The 13687-nt window shown below is 41.7% G+C and overlaps 2 protein-coding genes across 2 annotated transcripts; both read right to left on the reverse strand.

Moving 5' to 3' along the window:
• Nucleotides 1-97: 97 nt before the first annotated feature.
• On the reverse strand, nt 98-4157 carry LOC115045209 (uncharacterized). The gene is made up of 4 exons (XM_029504781.1): nt 3549-4157; nt 2146-2445; nt 1775-1865; nt 98-1049 (listed from the first exon to the last, which is right to left on the reverse strand). Exons 1-4 carry the CDS (start codon nt 3907-3909, stop codon nt 704-706), a joined length of 1098 nt encoding a protein of 365 aa, XP_029360641.1. The 5' UTR covers nt 3910-4157; the 3' UTR covers nt 98-703.
• Nucleotides 4158-5213: 1056 nt separating this feature from the next.
• Nucleotides 5214-13409, reverse strand: LOC115045336 (uncharacterized). Its single transcript, XM_029504963.1, has 7 exons — nt 13122-13409; nt 12823-13023; nt 8761-8866; nt 8354-8601; nt 6515-6723; nt 5684-5843; nt 5214-5456 (listed from the first exon to the last, which is right to left on the reverse strand). Exons 1-7 carry the CDS (start codon nt 13309-13311, stop codon nt 5269-5271), a joined length of 1302 nt encoding a protein of 433 aa, XP_029360823.1. The 5' UTR covers nt 13312-13409; the 3' UTR covers nt 5214-5268.
• Nucleotides 13410-13687: the final 278 nt, after the last annotated feature.

The following is a 13687-nucleotide window of genomic DNA, read 5'->3' on the forward strand; positions in this document are numbered from 1 at the left end:
TTTTTTTTTTCCACTCAGGGATCAGTTTATTTTTCACTGATTCAAGTGCCTTTAGTTAAAAAAAAAAAAAAAAGTTAAAAAGAATAAGCGTTGGATCACAGATCTATGGTTCTTTAATTATAGAAAGGAAAAGCCAACATCACATCTGTATCGAAATGATTATTTAACATGGTCAAAAAGAAAAACAAAAAACAAGTTTTTACAAGTAGAAAAATGAACTTTAATGAGTGGGCCATAATAGATGACTTGATTGCAGTTCCGGATGTTGGACTCCAGGGGCGCTGTGCCGAGGACAGAAAAAGCTCTACACTGCCTCAAAATACATTTATGCTGTTGGCATTTTGTTCAGGCATGCGGCGTGCTGGAGCAGCCAAAGGGACGCGAATCCAGCGTTGGTTGCATAATTCAGTTATGAAGAAACACAAAAAACTGTTAAACTATTGAAGTTAAATTAACAGGTTAAAACTATTTGGACCATAACGTGAGACCTGAGGCACGCATAAACATCAGCAGTTACAAATAAAAAAAAAAGGAAAAACAAACATTCACGTAGTTTCGTTACGTTGTGTGCAGCACTGGACTAAGTTTTATAGATGCAGAATCTCCAGAAGTATCATGACTATGTACCAGCTGCACATCATTCCTCCACTGTTGCTGTGGGATGTGGCTCTGTTGGGTGTCTAACGTTCTCCATCCGGCGGTTCTACGTCTGGAGCAGGTGTCCGTACTGTGTGGGGTCCGCCTGGTGGCGAGCCGTTTTCCGGGCGTAGTACCTCCTGGATGCAGCTCTCCACGCCTCCCTCTGCAGCGTCTGAGACTCTTCAGGTAACTCGGATATCAGTGTCCTCCTCCTCTTATCCACAAAAGAGATGGGTTGTGAAAACTGCGCTGCTGAAATGTGGGGGTAGCGGCCGGAGCAGGAGGGGTTCGCCTGCTGGCGGGCTATTTTGCGGGCGTAGTAACGCCTGGAGGCTGCTCTCCAGGCTGCCCTCTTCAGTCTCTGAGCCTCCTCCGGCAGCTCCGACATCGGCACGCTCTTCTTTTTGTTCCTGAAGAAAAGAAAACAGATACAAGTGGGTGTGCAGTTTACCAAGCACTTAAAATCCAGGCGTCCTTGGAGCTTTCTCTGGGCAAATATAATACAATATTCTTAATGAAGTCCACAACCTTGGTTTGAGTCTGTGTTCACAACCATGCAGTGCTGAATGGATACGGCTGTGAACTGACGCACTGCTGCTTGTCATCAGCGTGACTAAACGGTTTACTGGAAGATTTGTCAAAGTAGCAGACAGTGAATACTTTTTTTCCTCACCAGTGATTTTGGCCACTACTGAGTTTTGTATCCCAACTTTGAGACAGAATAAAGCGATCGTGTTCTGGTTCTGAGCTGAGCTTCCCAGCACTGCCCTCAGATTTGTGCTTTCAGATACAGGTGAGTGTTAGTGCATGCAGGGTATTCTGGTCTGTTGACATTTTTGCCTCTTAAATAAATAAATAATTAAAAAATAAATGTTTGTTGAAGTCATTTATCAAGCAAATTGCAGAAACATTCTCACTTGTGAGCATGAATCTTGAATTGAGAATGAATTTTTTTGGGAAAAATATGAGCTTCAATTACTAACTTTCCAAAAACATTAATAGATAACTGCAATCTTTGCAGCTCTGCTCTTCAGAAACACAACAAGTTAACACACTGTCTACATTTGACTAATTACACACAGAGGACTGTTTCATTTAATCAAGACATACTGTATCTGTTCATGCAGGGACTGACCTCGGGTGTTCTTCCTCTGTGATTTGTGGTCCGTCTGGGTTGGCCTGAGGTTTCTCCCTGAACTTTTTCCTCTCTCTGTTTTCCTGTTTTTCTGAAGGGATCAGAAGAGGTGAATAACATATTAGCTACACAAGAGAACAACCAATGCTAAAACACTGATGGGACTCTTCTCTGGCTCAACAATGCCACCACAAAAGCAAAGTCTGGTCATAAAATATAGTTTAAAGTGCAAAAAAAAAAAAAAAAAAAAAAAAAAGATTTAAATCACTGGAATAACTAACATGATTCAACAAAGTATTCTGGAAAACAAAAAAACAAAGAAACTGATAACTGATTAATATTTCGGTAAAATGGGGAGTTGGATACGTTACTTTTTACACCGGGACTCTCTCTGTCCAGATGTGGACTGTCTGTGCTCTCCTGCTGCTCCCTGATTCTCTCCTCACTCATCTCCCACTTGATTAAGACTGTGTCAATATCGCACGGCTCTTCTTTGACCACGAGGCTGCTGGGAGACGGAGGCAGATTTCTAGCAGTCTCTGATCCACCTGAAGTCTCTGAGGAGTGGGAGGTGCAGGCCTGGTCCAGGCACAATTTGCTGGGGGACGATGGGATTGCTGACTCGTGGCTTTGGGAGGAGACATGTGAGGGGGATCTTGCAAAAAGATCCACTGAGGAGAAATGAGACCAGAAGAGGCATCAGATTAAATAAATTAAATTGTGTGTGTACATTTTGAGTAAAATGTTTGTGGTCAAAAGATCTCGGATGAACAAACCCAGGCTGACGTACTCAGTATTTTAGAAGTGAGTGAGAGAGGCTGGACACCACGTGCTCTCTGAACAGCTTCCCTTCCAGATAAGTGTTTTGGTTTTTTTTTTAGCCCATATCTATAAGTCATTTTTGCTGTGGAACGTTTTTACAGAAGATGACACATTTAGTCTATCTGACGGGGTTTTTTTTCTCCCGTATAGATCATATGATGACTCAAACATGTAATATAACTAATTGAAAGGTCAAAACTGCATACGATAATGCAAAGACAGCTAAAGAGTACAGAGATGTATATGAAGTAGCAGTCCTGCTGCTGAGGAGTGAGCATCTCTTCTTAAAAAAAAAAAAAAAAATTAGTTTCTCCCAGTTCTAAGCATGTGTACTTGTGTACTGCATTTACTCGCTCCTCTCCTCTCTCTTCCTGTCCTCATCATGCAGGTGGTGACTCATCGCCATCCCATGTTCCTGCTGCTCCCATATCTTCATGAATTCCATACTACAGCTCATCTCCACGATTTCATGCACCATTATGTTCCTGCCTACACCAACGCCCCCCCCCCCCCCCCATGCCTTACTCTCTCCCAACCGGTCGAGGCAGATGCCCCCCCAAAAAGCCCGGTTCTGCCTTTTAAAGGTTTTTCCTGCTCATCAGGGGATCTGTTGGGTCTCTTTAAATACATTTATAAAGAGTTTGGTCTAGACCTGCTCTATATGTAAAGTGCCTTGATGTAACTTTGTTATGATTTGGCGCTATACAAATAAATCTGATTTGATTTGATTTAGATATTTTTAGTTTAAACAGCTTCATGGCAAAGAAACCTGCATAGAATAAAACAGATGGCCCTCATTTCTCTACATTTAACTAAATGCATCTTTTGCACACTTACACAACAAAACGAAGGCGGACTGATGCGATGAGGTTTGTGTTCCTGAATGAATGAACGAATGAATGAATGAGTGAATGAATGGATGACATGAGAGGGTGAATTCATGTTTCCTTACAGGAGATGCTCATCTCACACTCCTGCTGCCCTGCTTCCACCTCAGGCTCCACGCAGTCCGCTTCAAAGCCGCCCTGCCGGTCACCGGAGGCCTGTGAGCCGGGCACGAAGAGCCCGCAGGTGCAGCCCTGTGTGCGGAGCAGCTGCAGCTCATGCTCGATCTCCCTCAGCCGGTTCTCCAGCCGCCGGATCTCCCGGTCCCGGTCCGCCACCATCCGCTGGTACTCGCGGCTCCGGGCGCTGTTGACGCCGTACAGGACGTTTATGATGGAGTCAATCGCCAGCCGGATGGCGTTTTCCACCAGCACCGTCTCCTCGTCGCACAGCTGCGTGTGCAAAGTCCCGTTTTTGGCCAAATTCATCTTTTAAAGAAACCCGCTCCGGTGCGGAGAAGCTAGCGGAGCAGCCGTCGGCCGCTGAGGTCACCGCCCCCGCCGGCTCGTTTGATAGCAAACCCGCTGAAAGTCACATCGAGCACGGAGCTCCGGAGCTTCACGGCAAAACGAACCGACATAAACAAGCAAACCAAACAAACTGAACAAACCGCGGCGGGATGTTTTCTCTGTGAGCTCAGCCTCCGCTGGATCCGCTGACCCGGAGCAGCAGGACCGTTTCCGGCCGGCTCTCTTCTTCGGCTGCTGGATGTTGGTCCGCCCGCCACAGCGCCCCCCAGCGGCCTCCAGCGGCCCCACAGGAGAGGATTGTAAATAAAAAGTTTTCTTCTTAAATTAATTAGAGTATTTACTCATTGGTTGATTTGGATTGCAATAGCAGTTAAACTGACATAATTAAAAAAATTTAAACAATACTCCTCATATATATATACTGTTAGCTAACCTCACTGGGCCTAGTTAACTATTAGCTTCTTCTTCTTATTTTGTTTTGTCCGACCAAAGAATTTCCATTTTCTATTAATATAAAACAAGAGAACAGCATTAAATTGACATTACCATGGGACCTACCAACCTTACGTTGGCACAGTTTTAAAAAATTCTGGGAATTTATTGCATGTTTTCAACTTTCTTTTGGCATTTTCACTTCCCCTTAAAGGACAACACTCTCAATTTATCTAAACATGACATATTTTATACAATATGGTATACATTTCTGAAATAAAATTATCTGATTATTTTTAAGATATGTGAAAAAAAGATATGAGGAAAAAGGGACAATAAAGAAACAAAAAGATGGGGAATTAATGGCATTAACAATGTATCTGTTATTATAAAATCCCAGTAATATGTTTCCTAACCCTAACCCTAACCCTGCATGCACATATGTAGTTTAAACAGATATAATCTGCTTTAACAATGCCATTTAGGGTAATGAGGTCTAAATATAACATTAAAATAACCCATCATCTGGAATATAAATAAATATGATTGATAACATTAAAGGAATATCAAAATATGAATTCTTTCTTATTATAGAATAAATGGTAAGTGCAATGAATACTGACCTCTACAAATTAAAAGTAATAGTAACCGTGTAACCTGATGCAATTCATTATATTTGTATGCAAGAGTAAGAATTGATTAAGTGTCATTTGTGTGCCTCTACATCTGGCTATGGATGTGTTTTGTTAGTTTTCTTTGTTAATTGCTACTGTATTAAAGTATTGCGCATCACATGAGAGTTAAGCATGAGATGATAAAAGTGAATTTCATGTGTCATGCAGATGTCTGCACGACGGATGCGTCACAATTTTTTTTTTTGTCGTACTATTCTATCACATTACTGTACATCCCATCCACACAGTAATCCTGCATGCTGTTTCCTTCCTTCCCCTTTTCCTGTCTTCTTTTCCGTCCTCCATCTCTGTCCCCTGCCAGCTGCAGCCAGCGCTTCATGTATCTCTCTATCTCCTCGTCCACGGCGTCCTTGCAGAATGAATTCTGCCTGACAGCATCTGCAGGGAAAGGGTCAGAGACAGTCAAAAACTTTGTCTTTTTATGACCCAATTTCTTTGTCAGTGCTTAGTGTCTCCCACTAACATCAAGTTTGTCACTGATGTCAGTACGATCAACACTAACAAGGTTCTCTGATACGGCCGTTCCTTTATTGCAGTCCAAATCTTTTGCATGTTTTATGGTGCGTTCTTGCTAAATCGCTAACCAAAAGTTACAACACACTCACTTAGGATAACTCTTTTGATGGTGAGGTTTTCAATCTTCTGCTTGTTATTCCTTCCCCTCCAGTTAATGTTTTTGGCCAAAGTGTTGGTAAAAAGCTTAGCCATTATCCTCCAGACGCTCTCTTTGGTCGTCATCCCTCCAGCCAGGCCGAGGTATGAAGTCTGAAAAGTAGTGTATTATTTAATGGCAATGTACAGTATGCAGCAATGTGGAAGTACATAAATAGTTTGAAACAGAGAAAGGGAAACTTTAAGGCTAAAAATAGATGGAAATTTAAGTTTCAACCTTTCCTGATACTGTCAATGGAGAAAAAGCATCATACTAATTATAGATCTTAGACTATTTAAAAGCAGTTTGATATTTTGGAGAGTTATCAGTTTGATAGTATTTATAGCATATTTATCTTACCTTAGGCCCTCTGTGTTCTTTGCAGACTTAACTACTGGGACTCATTTTGTTTAAGTCATTAGCTTTAAAGGTGCTGGTTTTCAGAATGTGTTGGACTGACTGAAGGTAAACTGTTTATCCCCGTTTCCACTCTTGATGTTAAGCTAAGCTAATACACTCCTGGTTGTGCTGCATTATTTGTCATAATCACAGAAGAGCGGTCTTATTAGACTGTCAGTAAAAGAAAAGGACAGGATCCTTAATGTGTCACAGACACGCAGACGGCAAACAACGTGGAAGAACGTGGAAGTGTCTAATTCCGGCAAATGTGAATAAACGTGAAGCTGAAAAGATACAAGAACATCAAGACTAAGATGTTCTGACACATCGATTCTCATTGGAGGTTGAGCTCAGAGCAGAAAACAAGTCAGGGACTGATCCTTACCATTTCTTTCTTCAGCTCTGGTTCAGTGGAGAGTCTGTGTTCCAAACTTCTTAAGTCCTGGACCGACTGGAGTGGAAGCGGAAGTGTCCCGACATCTGGAGGTTCACAGAGCGGCGCTGCAGATGAATTCCCTGACTGCAGGATTTGTAGAACAGTGCTGTTTTGCTGTTTGATGGTCTCGAGTGAAACGAGGACCTCGAGAAGTATCGCTTTTATTAAAAGAAAAACATGTAACGCTTAAGATAGCAAAACCAATAATTCTACTTTTTCAGTATTCACTGCCAGCTGTGACTGATGGGTGGCAGCAGACAACCTTCTGACTGAGGTTGTGTCTTTGGCTACTGGATTTGCTCTTTTAACTTTCCCCCATTACAGTCGCCGCACTTGATATCTGCCAACAGAGAATCTGATCCAATACATCATGAAACAGGTTCCATTAATCATATTAACAGGTTGAAATATCTCAAACTTAATTTTTTTTTTTTAAAGATCCTATGGATCCAAATACTGGTCTCAACATGGAAACCTTATAGATGGAATAAATTAACATTTGGAGGTAAACACTCAGCTCATAAGATTGAAATATCAGAGCTGGGTATGGAAAGTCTCTTTGTCGATGAAAAACATAGAACGGGTAAAATAAGTATCTAACACGTCACCGTTTTTCCCCTCAGAAAATATATTTCTGAAGGTGCTGCTGACATGAAATTTTCACCAGATGTTCGTAACAACCCATGCAACCCACACATGCAAATATATCAAACCTCAGATGTCCATATTATGTGTAATAAAAATGGAATTACACTGGGAAAAGTTTTGAACACACTTTCTACTTTATTTAATACGTCGTACAAGTCTTTGTTGGCAATAACAGCTTCAACATGCCTCCTGTATGGAGAAACTAGATGCATGCTTTGCTCAGGGGCAACTTTGGTCCATTCTTCCACACAAAATCTTCTCTTCTCTGAACTCAAATTTTTAGTTCTTTCCATAGATTTTCTATTGGACTCAAGTCAGGTGATTGGCTGGGCCATTCCAGCAGCTTTATTTTCTTTTATTTGAAACCAAGCTAGAGTTTCCTTGGCTGTGTTTTTTGGGATCATTGTCTTGCTGAACTCTCCAACCCCGTTTCATCTTCATCATCCTGGTAGATGGCAGCAGATTTTTAAAAGTCAGGAACGTCACGGTACATTTTTCCATTACATGAAGTTTGCCAGTGCTGTATGCTGAAATCAGCCCCACACCACGAAGTTCCCACCTCCAAACCTCCCTTGGCTCTTGGACAACTCTTCTGATAATCCTTTTGACTCCTCTGTCAGAAAACTTGTGAGGAGCACCTGGTCACGGCCGGTTTATGGTGAGGTCATGTTGTTTCCACTTCTGGATTACAGCCCCAACAAAAGTTTAGAAATCCTTCTGTAATCAATGCCATCGGTCTGTTCTGCATCAATAAGGCCACAAGGGCCATGAGCACATTCTTTGCTTTTCCCCATCATGAGATGTTGCGTGACACCCTTTTATAGGACATCAGACTGAACCAGCTGATGTTAATTTGCACTGACAAGGGGCAGGACTGCTTTCTGATTACGGATAGATTTCAGCTGGTTTCTTGGCTTTTGGCACCTTTTTGCAGCTCCATTTCTTCAAGTGTTCATACTTCATTCATTTAATCAATTTTATCACACCTAACACCCAAGGTTTGATTTTTTTCACACGTGTGGGTTGTTACAAACATCACTAACACCTTCAGAAATATGTTTACTGAGAAAAATGGTGACGCAGGTACATTAAGATGTTTCATTAAAATCAATAGCAACAAGCAAAAAAAGAAACTCTTACGGTCACATGCAGCTTGTGGGGCAGCCATACTGACATATGTCTGCTGCTGACATGATAAAGGGTCTTGTACATTTAAGTTTGACGTTGTGGAGCCGTTGGAGCTGAGCCCCTGCAGCTGTAAGGAGCCGATGTCTCCTAACACGGACTTTGGAGCTGTTGTCTTTGGCGCAGATTGCTCAGTCCCACAGGATTTCTTCATTACAGCATCCTCTTCCTCACTCTCAGCCCGGTGGCATCCGTTTCTCTCCCTTGATTGAAAATAAGGAGCTCAGAACAGACAAAAACTTGGGGAATGCATTCACTGCCGGCACAGAATCCGGTTCTCGGTTTCTAGTCGTCAACTAAACTCCTTATTTATTGTGTTCACTATGTTTGACTTTTCAATTACGATGGAAAAAAGCCTTTACCTGCCTTTCCTTTTTAGATTGGCAGCAGGTTTGTCTTCCTCTTCTGCGGCCTTTGGTTTGCTCGTCAGAGGATTTGCAGTTTTTGCCCCAGAATCAGCCTGCGTGTCTGCAGAATAAGAATATTTAAAGTGGCAGACAAATAAGATCTGAAACTATGGGACAGATTCTGCCGATAGATCTGATCACTGGAAATATTTCAGTCATACAAAACTGAATTAAATCTCTAAAACAACAACAACATTGACAACTGATGCCAGAAGAAGAGGATGTAAAATTCGGCAGAGTTGGATATCATGCTTTTGGGCCACACTGGCATCATGCTCTTTTCTCTGTTAGCCTGCTATTATTTACTCAATTTAGATAACGACTGTAACTAATTAAAAATTTTCGGGTTCATCTCCATCAAACTGGTATGAAATATCTCACAGTGTAAACACAGCACACACATAGCACATGATATGTCTGTATACTAAAATCAGTGCCTGAAAAGCTGTGACTTCAACTTCCGACCAAATCACACAGGAAACAGCAACTTGCTGCTTGAAGTGGAGGGAAGTTGTTTCGTCACATGCTGAATAAAAACAAGTGTCATGTAATACAGGAAAAATTTCTTGAGCTACCAAACCACAGAGAGAGGATGGAGCTGCTGCTGTAGACCAGATGCAGCCTACACTCTTCTTTTTGCAATTTTTCCATGGAAAAAAACTTTTTGCATTAGTAAATATATTGTGTCCGCACTAAAATATTACACACAACTGTTGTAAGCTTGCTGTCGGAGGAGGCAGTAAAACAGACTCAAACTCCACATGGAGGTTTTATGTCTCATGAAATCTATAAAGAGAAAAATCTGATTATCTGAAATTATATCAGAATATCTGTTCTCATGAGCATTGCAATGATCCACAAAGTTGCTCGTTTGCTCGAAAGCTTGAAGAACATTTAAAAACCAAAATCACACCCAGAACAGTGAAACACACCCTGATTTTAACAGTCCACTAGAATTATGCTGCCTTGTACTTAGTCGCAGTTGATTAATGTGTGACGTATGGGTTTGGACCAGAAGTATTTTGTGTGGTCACGCAGACTTTGATCTTTAACCATCGAAATCTAACGAGCTGATCGTTTGTGTCTGAGTGAATGTTTGCGCCAGATGAAATGAAATCCCCCCTGTGGTATTATTGGTCTATCGCGTTCTCAGGAACATGAGGTCATCTTGACCCTGATTGCTAAAACCTACTCAGTTTGTCTTGACGGAAACGTTAAACTGAAATAAATCCCCTCAAAATATTAGATTTCATATCTGATGTGCCTTTAATGGCTGACGCTTGAAGGCTGAAAAGTGCTTTCTCAGCAACGAGTAGCTAAGAACACAAAATAAACTTTTTTTTTGGGGGTTCATTAGAGCTGAATATGAGTCCAAAAGCCAAGTTTCATGACTTTCTGATGCTATGAATTTATTCAAATATGTAGTCTATTACATATTCAATGTTATGCTGGTCATTATAGGATTTGCAAATTGATGCTGTGTGCTTTTGACTTAAAAAAGAACTAATAATAAGACAGTATTTGCTTTTTCGAAAAAAAAAAAAAATTAAGAATGGAAAATATGTTGTTGTTATTGTGTTTCATCTAAACCTTTTTCACTCAGTCGCACAAATAACACTATTACAAAGTTACCACAGTGGCAGCTGCTAAGATAACAGGGAGGGGAAGGGCGGTTTACTACTGATAATTCGATTATTTGTTTTCACACATGGAAAAAATGAGTGCAGTATGCGTTTGTAATAAAAGCTAGAGTTCCTCAGTGTTGACTGTGATAAATTATGTGCAGGTACTACGTTTGTTAAACTATTCTAAAGTAATTATCACCTGCAGTACTACACACAGTGTGTCCTTCCAAGGCCTGGAGGCCATAATCTTCGAGTCCGTTTCACGATCAGTCCTGTTATGTTTAAAACAAGTGGTCAACACTTTCGGTTTCCTCGGCTTTAATGAAATAAAAGCCGAAATAAAGCATATTTAGAAGAGGCAGAGCTGATTTAGCTGTTTTAACTGAATTGCCTTATTAATTTTTGATTTAGTGACTTTTTGAATTTCCCCACTGAGGAGCTAATTATCTTATCTCTGTTTTGCTCCATGTTTTGGACAATAAAATCAGATGGTGTGCATTGTTTGAGATGACCCTTCTGTTGGGCAGCCTGTAACAGAACGAGTGGAGCTTACCCGAAAACATTTTCCCTCTAAATCTGCCATCTTAATGTGGAAGTTTGGCAGAAGGTCGATTAGGACCGTCTGAACTTCTGGAATCAAATCAGAACGGTCAGGATGAATTTAACAGCATTTCCTAATTCATTTCCATTCCTATCACTTAAAAAAAAACAAACAAACAAACAAACAAACACAAATGAGTAAAAGTTACGGGCCCTTCTTGCTGAAAAGAGTGCGTGGCTTACAATGACTGACTCATAGACATCCAATCAAATACATTTTTGGATTAGGCTGGAGTCAGATGACAGCAGTAATAAAGTTGTGTCCATTGGTCGGGTCAGCTGATCTGAGTGGATAAAATTATTCTGGATTTACGAGTTGATATTAATTCAGCAGCTATGGTGACTTTTTCCTCTCTTCTGGCAGCATTTTGGAATTCCCTAACGCTTTGCAATCCCTCTGTTCACGCCGAAAATGTTCCCATCGGACCAAATTAATATATTGCAGACAAACAAAACACAAAACATACACATACACAAAACCTGTATGCTGTGCAAAAAAATTGCCTGATTTAAAGTGTGAACTTGAAGCATGCGATCATCTCTCAGTGCAATGTAGAAAGGAATTAGAGATTTATAGTTTTTTGTTTCGGTGTGGAGGAGAAAGACTTTCAGGTGAGACCTCAAGAACAGCAGCAGAAAATATAAATATCACACACACAATCAGCAGAAAATGGAGCTTATTAAGCTGCCAATCAGAAACACATTCACACATTCACACACACATTCACAGAAACACATCATCACTCATCAGAAATGAGTGAGAAGGGTTTAGTTTATTCACGTTCCTCTGATGTGTGAACCAGCTAGTAGCCGTTAGAATATCAGAACATCTACATTTGTGGTATATTACTCAACTGTTTGTCGTTGGACAGCTCAGAATGTACAAACAAATGGAATAAAAACACGAAGAAGCTTTATCGGCTGTGTATCACACTTTTATTGTGTTAAACTGCCTGTCAGTGTAGGATGGTGACCTTCACTCTGAACTATATCCTGCTTTATATTTTAAGATGTCATCAGCGAGGTACATGTGTGAATGCATGTCGATGAGCTTGAATTGGAAAACAGACTGAAACGTTTGTCTTTCCATCATGTTAAATGCATCTTTTCTGAAAGCTGTGTGAACTGCACACCGACCTGAGTCCGACTGTAGCCCTTCCTTAGAGGGTGTTAGGAAGTGTTTGACCAGTGGAAAAGGAGCTCCAGACACACAGAGTCTCTGTGTCTTACAGTTAATGAACCAAAACTGCCTGTTCTGAACGGCCAAACTGAAAAGCCTCACACAGTCTCTGTTGTCTTAATGTAGAGAATGATATTAGACTCTCTTCAAGGAAATTCACTATTGCACTTATTGTGTGCATAAAGTTTGTGCGAAAGAGGTGTGTGTAGAATGAAGCAGGACCTGACGATGGACAGGATGCCCTGAAAAAGGTCGTGGCTCTGATGTCTTTCTTTTTTGTGTTTCAGTTTTTCTGGGGATCGCTGCTATGTTTGCCTGTGTGTGTGTGTGTGTGGTTGTGTGTGTGTGTTTGGAGGGGTGGGGTCCAACCATTTATCAACTGACATCTGACAATTTACTGTTGAGACTAAAACCTGTAGTTGTGTGGGAGGGAAGACGTGTCATCTGGTATTTTGTAACCTCTGAGCTGATCTGGACACTGATAGCTCACAGACCACATTCTTTGCTTCTTAACAACAGGCCTGTGCAAACTGTGTGTGTGTGTGTGTTGTTGTTGTTGTTTTTGTTTTTTTTTGCAGATCTGGCTGAGGGTTTCTCTGGAGGGCAGCTCACCTCTCCGCCGCTCCTCTGCCCCAGGCTGCCCCTCCTGGTCCAGCAGGCTGCCCTCACACACCTCCCATTTGATGACCGTCTCCAGCTCGGACGGCTCCTCTTTGACCAGGGAGGTGATGCGGCTCTGGGCATGTTGGTGGGGAAAGGCCTCCGCGGTTTCATGGCTCTTCGGGGAAGGATGTGCAGGTGCTGCACCCACGCCTGATCAACAGATAGAGACGTGTGCGTGTGTGTGGTGGGGTTAGAGACAGTCTTCACTAAAGAAGAAACTTTTCATTCCCATCATCACCATCACTCACCTGTCTGTCTCCGGCTCAGCTCGCCCTCCAGCCTCCGGATCTCGGCGTCTCTGTCCGCCACCATCCGCTCGTAGAGCTGCACCCTCCGGCTGCAGGCGCTGCACATCGCCGCCGTCACCGCGTCGATCGCCGCCCTGATGGCGTCTTCTATCGCCCGGGCTTCGTCGCTGCTGCCGATCCCATCGCTCATCCTGAGCCAGTTGTTTTTATTTATTTTTTATTCTGTTCTGTTTCTGCTCACTTCCAAACGGAGCGATGGAGAAATTAGGTCGCGATGTGGAGTGCAAAAGCTACAAAGCTGCAGAAAAAAATAATAATAAAAAAAAAAAAACAAAACCAATCAATCAATAAATAAATCCTATCTCACCAAACAGGCTTAAAAATGAGTTACTCAGAGATAAATACTTTCCTCTTTTTCTAAATTTTTCCTCTTTTTCTTCTTCCTCTTCATGCAAACCGACCTTAAAGCTGCACAGCGCCGCCTGCTGTTGTGGAGCCCTCCAAAAACTGGATTCACATTATTATCTCCAAAATGTTCTCCAGTTCCAGTCCTGACTTGGAAACAC

The sequence above is a fragment of the Echeneis naucrates genome, chromosome 6, assembly GCF_900963305.1.
Source record: "Echeneis naucrates chromosome 6, fEcheNa1.1, whole genome shotgun sequence".
Classification (NCBI taxonomy): Eukaryota; Metazoa; Chordata; class Actinopteri; order Carangiformes; family Echeneidae; genus Echeneis; species Echeneis naucrates.